Consider the following 5,896-nt stretch of genomic DNA (forward strand, 5'->3'; position numbering starts at 1 on the left):
TGTTGCTTACACATGTGGAGCCTAGAGTTAGGAGCCTTGACCCATTTATAGACTAGGATAGCTCACTTTATATGGCTACAGCGCAGTCCTAGTACACTCACTTGTCTGTCATGAGTCGAGACTTCCTTGACTCCGCTAGATTAGGCTAGGATTGGTGCCCCTGGTTAGGATATATGTATATATATTTATTATTAGATTAGGGTCTGCTTCTTAGTTAGGTTTTCTTTCATAATCTAATCCATTCTCCCTATCTATCCATATTTTGGATTATGATCAGATCATTGGTTTCACCTCATTATCTTTATAAGCCGTGATCTATCTTCCATGAGCCTGATCCTTTGATCGATTCTGATTAGATCGCATTCCACATGTCGATTGTTAGTCTACTTTGCTATTATCATTACCGGAGTGTGTGTTCTTGCTGAGAGCACTGTTTCATCTTAACCTAGTCGACGTACTCTTTATACTTAGTTGTCCAGACCCCTCCTAGTGCAGCCGTCATGCTGCCTGATTTTTCCTAAAAACCTTAGAGTGATCATTATTCTTTTAGGTTTGTTGACGAACCATGTGCTTACCGTACCACATCTCCTAGTATAGCTGTCATGCTGCCGAATTTTCTCTAAATACCTTGAGTGTGGTCATTATCCTTTTAGGCTTGTTGACAAACCATGTGCTTACCTTACCACATCTCTTTGTACAGTCGTTATGCTGCCGGATTTTACACAGAATATATTGAGTGTGACCGCTATTCTTTAGGGTTATTGATAAACCATGAGCTTACCATACCATGATCCTTCTATGGGGTCGTCATGCTGCCGAATTTTATTCAAAACCTTCTGAGTATGCCCCTATTCTTTAGTGTTAGTGATAAACCATGAGTCTACCATGCCATGATCCTTTTGTAAGGTCGTTATGCTGCCAGATATTTATTTGAAACACCCTAAGTGTGATGGTTATTCGTTTAGGTTTGATGGGCCGTCATGACCCTTCTTACAATTGTTGTACTGGTGGTTCTTACCCAAATGAGAGATGTGTTTGTATTATCTCTTGTTTCAATTTGTACATAACATTCTTTCTGATTATCTTAATTTAAATTAGTATTTTTACTTCCATTTCAAGAGTCTGAGTTAAGCAAAAGCCATTGCTCCGAAAAAAGTTACCATTTCACAGCCTACTTGGTCCCGACAATCTTCTACGTTGAGACTAAGTTGTAGATCTTCTTCACCTATCTCACCAGCTTTATTTCCACTTGTCTCCCCTAGTCTTAACCAAATGGCCGAGTCAAATTAGATGTTGGCTGAAATGAGAGACATGATGAGGAACCTTACAAGAGAGGTATCTACCCTAATGGAAGCAGTTACTCGGTTGAAAAGTGAGAAAGTCGCTACCTCGAAAGCATCTGTCGTAAAAAATCCTCCTAATGTGATTCCAAGCTTTAATCGGTTTGTCATCTCCCCTGAAGATGATTTCTATGACAAGCAATATGTAGAGGAGAACTGTCTCCCGCAATCAGTTAAGCCAAACAAGGAGAAGGAATTGGTTGATAAAGTTGAAAAGTTGACCCAACAAGTTGAAAGCATGCAAGTTAAGGGCCCAAAGAAGATCAATATGTCTGAGTTTTCCCTTTTCCCTGGTGTCACCCTTCCTTCAAAATTCAGAATGCCAGATTTTGATAAATATGATGGGACGGGGTGCCCGTGGAGTCATCTGAGGTCATTCATTTCAAATTTAGAAGAGTATGGGCTGTCTCCAGAGCAGATCGCTAAGGTATTTCCGATGTCTCTGACAGGAGTAGCTAAGAAGTGGTTCCTTCACTTAAAACCCGAAGAACTCGAAACTTTAGACGAAATTGCTAACAAGTTTGTTGAGCAATTTTCGATGGAAGAAGGAATAGAAGTTACGAAGAGGGATCTGAAAGTAATAAAGCAAGGACCTCAGGAAACGTTTACCTCTTTTGTAAGAAGATGGAGGAGAAAAGCGGCCCAGATGACTAATCGCTTCCCTGAAGAAGATCAAATCAAAATTGTGGTCAAGAACTTGTCTCCGCAATATTACCACTTCATGGAGACGCAATATTATTCTGATTTCAATCACTTGATCAAGATAGGAACCATAACTGAAGATGCGTTGTTGAAGGGTTCTCTGGCGAAGTCATCTTTTGATCCAAGGAATGGAAAGAAACAAATGGTAGCTTCAAAGCCCGAAGTTAACAATGTGAGTGTTGCACGCCCTGTAAGAAGAGTTGTGGCAGAGACAGAGCAGCCAGCGAAGAAAGCGCCAAGGCATTTTGATCCGCTACCTTACCCCTTATCCGTCGCTCTCAAGAAGTTACTAGGAGACAAAAAGATCACTCTCTTAGAACTGAGACCACCACCACCTATTCTCCCCAGATATTGGTGTGAAGATCAGTATTGTGCATATCATCAAGGAGCAGGGCACCTAACAGATAACTGCATGGTCTTGAAGCATAAAATTCAGGATATGATAGAAGCAAAAAAAATTTGTTGTATCTATGCCAAGCATTACCCAGAATCCATTACCAACTCATGCTGCACGACCTCCACCTACAGTTGGGGCTGTTTTTACTGAAGAGCCTATTCTTGACCCTGCTTCCTTGATCTGTGCTATCGCTTCCGATTCACCGACTGTCTTGGCATTTGGTGAGGAAATTGAAGAAGTAGAAGAAGAGAAACCTTATGTGTTGGGCGGAGATGAAGATGACTATGCCGAGTCTTCTGTTGGTCCCTATATTCTTCAATGTGATGAAGAGGAAGTCCAAGATGTTGCTCCGTATGTTCTTAGCTTTGATGATGATGACTTTGATTTCTTGAACGATCAATGTGACGAAGTCCTCCATGTTACTCGTGGTGGGCGAATCTTCAAACCTGTTGAGTTGAGAGCTGAGAACCCAGCTGAAGTTGTAATGGCCGCAGAAGCGCAGAAACAAAACAAGCCAAGTTGCGAAGAAGAAGATGAGAATCTTTTACGTCAACTTAAAAAGACCATGGCTAATATTTCAATTTGGGGTTTGCTTGATGGCTTCCCCAAAGCACCGTCAAGTTGTACTAAGAGAGTTGAATGCTGCACAGGTATCTGTAGATATTACATATGATGAACTGGTTGGTTTAGTAGCGATGGTTAGGGTGTCCAAGACTCTTTCTTTCACTGATGAAGATCTGACATCTGAGGGTCGCAATCATACGCGTCCACTGAAAATCACTGTTATCTGTAATGGGAAGAAACTCCCAAATGTATTAGTTGACAATGGGTCCGCACTGAACGTATGTCCGTTAGCTAGTGCTACTGTCCTGGGATTTGAGCCGAATGACTTCATCCCTTCTGAACAAGGAATTTTGGCGTATGACGGTACCAAAAGCGATGTTATTGGAACACTAGCAACCGAAATTCTGATAGTAGGAGAAATCTTTGAAATAGAGTTCCAAGTGCTCGATATCAAAGCGTCTTTCCTTCTCTTGCTTGGCCGACCTTGGCTCCATAAGGTTGGAGTTATCCCTTCTTCACTGCACTAGAAAGTTAAGTTCATCAGAAACAACAAGGTGATAACAGTCAAGGGTGATCCTGATTTAGAGGTAGGCCAAATTTTGCAAGTGGGTACCTCAGAAAATAAAGGTGATGTTAGTCTGACCGGGTTCTCTGTAGAAGTCACAGCCATATCATTTGAAAAAGCAAAGAATGAAGAGATTTTGTTCCTCACCAGCACTAATCTCCAGGTTGTAAAAATGATGCATAGACAGGGGTACATTCCCGGTGCAGGTCTGGGTCGCTATCATCAGGGGATTGTCGAATGGCCTGGCATGAGAAAGAATGAAGGGTTGTTTGGACTCGGATATGAACCTTCTCGTGATGAGATTAGAGAAATAAGAAATTACATGTGGAAATCGTCTGAGCTCCGTCGTCAGGGTTTGGAGCTGCCGATGAAACCATTTAGTCTGATAAGAAATGGTAGGTACCGCAGAGAGGGAGATGACTTTGCATTATGTGGGTTCACAGAGCCGTGGGTTGATGAGTTAATAGGGCAAGAGATACCAGGGTTTGAGATATTATGGAGCTACCAGATGAGTACCCGAGCTTACAGATTCACGAGATTGAACCAGAAGTTTATTGGGCTGATATCCTTGAGCCATGTCTTCTGAATTCCCTGTTCCAAGTTGAGTTACCGATCATAGCCATGATCAGAGGAGATGCACTGATTCTTGATCCCGAAAGCCTTATCACCCCAGCCGAGGGACCCCTCACAAACTGGAGTTCTCAGGTCATACCCCAAGTCGTCATCCAGTATAGTCTTGTTTCTATCAAAGAGTCTGTTGTCTCTAGCTATATGTCCATTTTCGGGTCAAAAATAGAGTTTGCTATATCTGATGTTTCTTTTGATGCAGGTACAGTTGTGATCGAGCCTGTCAATGAGATTGATGAGGAGTCTTCTGATGCTACTGTTCAGTCCGATGCAGATCCGTTGCATCTTCCGTTGAGTCTACCGAGTTTGTCAAGTCTGTTCATACGATAGTCCAGTCTGATGATGAGTCTGTAAAGATTTCTAAGGATTTCAATACTGAGCCCATTGAGGGCGCGTCAACAGACGTAACTTCGATTTATTTGAATGAAATAAAAGACTCTTCTTTTTATTCGCCTGTCTCTACTTCAATTTCTGCTTCTTTATGTGATCAAATTAATAATAATAATAATCAAGACTCCCCCTCTGATGAGGATGCCGACGAAACTCCTCTTGAAATCAAACACATGATTAAACAGGAGGAGCAGCGTCGAGCAAAACTATTCGAAGAGGAAATCGAGACCATCAATATTGGCGATGAAACCCTAATTCAGGAAATTCGAATTGGCAAAACATTAACTCCTGAAGAGCGCGAGGAATTAATTGCCCTATTAGAGGAATTCAAAGAAGTTTTTGCTTGGTCCTATGATGACATGCCGGGATTAAGTGAAGACATTGTTCAACATAGACTTCCCTAATCCCGGGTGCCAGGCCAAAAAAGCAAAAACTCTGAAAAATGAAACCAGAGTGGGACTTGCTAGTCAGAGATGAAGTTCAGAAACAATTGGACGTTGGCTTTATACAAGTTGTTGAATACCCTGATTGGCTAGCCAACATAGTACCGGTGCCCAAAAAGGATGGAAAAGTCAGAATGTGTGTGGATTTCAGAGATCTGAACAAAGCAAGTCTGAAAGATGATTTCCCTTTGCCACACATTGACATCTTGGTGGACAACACAGCAGGCCATGCTCTCCTTTCATTTATGGATGGATTCTCAGGATACAACCAGATCAAGATGGCTCCTGAAGACATGATCAAGACGGCCTTCATCACTCAATGGGGGACATATTGTTACAGAGTTATGCCATTTGGACTCAAAAATGCTGGAGCAACATATCAGAGAGCTGCTACCACTTTACTGCATGACATGATACATAAAGAGATCAAAGTATATGTTGATGACATGATCGTTAAAGCGAAGACCAGGGAAGAGCATGCAGGGGCACTGAGAAAGTTCTTCCAGGGAATTCAAAAGTTCAAGTTCCGTCTCAACCCGAATAAGTGTGTATTTGGGGTTACATCAGGAAAACTGTTGGGATTCTTGGTCAGCCAGAGAGGGATTGAAGTAGATCCACAGAAAATCAAAGCTATCCAAGAAATGGCGCCTCCAAAGACCGAGAAGCAGATCCGTGGGTTCTTAGGCAAGGTTCAATATTTGAGAAGGTTCATCGCACAGTTGGCAACAACTTGTGAGCCGATTTTCAAGCTCTTAAAGAAGAATGCTTCCAAGAAGTGGAATGAAGAGTGTCAAGAGGCTTTCAAGAAAATCAAGCAGTGTTTGGCTTTACCACCAGTTTTGTTACCAATCGTACCAGGACAACTGAT

General features: G+C 42.0%; 1 protein-coding gene across 1 annotated transcript; it reads left to right on the top strand.

The window, feature by feature from the left end:
• Positions 1-1,302: 1,302 nt before the first annotated feature.
• Positions 1,303-4,154, top strand: LOC143891046 (uncharacterized). The gene is made up of 4 exons (XM_077395699.1): positions 1,303-2,408; positions 2,521-3,089; positions 3,133-3,443; positions 3,531-4,154. The coding sequence occupies exons 1-4, from the start codon at positions 1,303-1,305 to the stop codon at positions 4,152-4,154; spliced, it is 2,610 nt and encodes an 869-aa protein (XP_077251814.1).
• The last annotated feature ends 1,742 nt before the right edge of the window (positions 4,155-5,896 follow it).

The sequence above is a fragment of the Tasmannia lanceolata genome, unplaced genomic scaffold (assembly GCF_043159265.1).
Source record: "Tasmannia lanceolata isolate RefF3 unplaced genomic scaffold, GAP_Taslan_0.1 ptg000013l, whole genome shotgun sequence".
NCBI classification, from domain to species: Eukaryota; Viridiplantae; Streptophyta; class Magnoliopsida; order Canellales; family Winteraceae; genus Tasmannia; species Tasmannia lanceolata.

Coding starts and splice junctions, on each gene's coding strand:
- LOC143891046 (XM_077395699.1), top strand. CDS start 1,303: ATGAGAGACATGATGAGGAACCTTACAAGAGAGGTATCTACCCTAATG. Junction 2,409..2,520: donor AGATATTGGTGTGAAGATCA/GTATTGTGCATA, acceptor ATCTATGCCAAG/CATTACCCAGAATCCATTAC. Junction 3,444..3,530: donor TCTTTGAAATAGAGTTCCAA/GTGCTCGATATC, acceptor TCACTGCACTAG/AAAGTTAAGTTCATCAGAAA.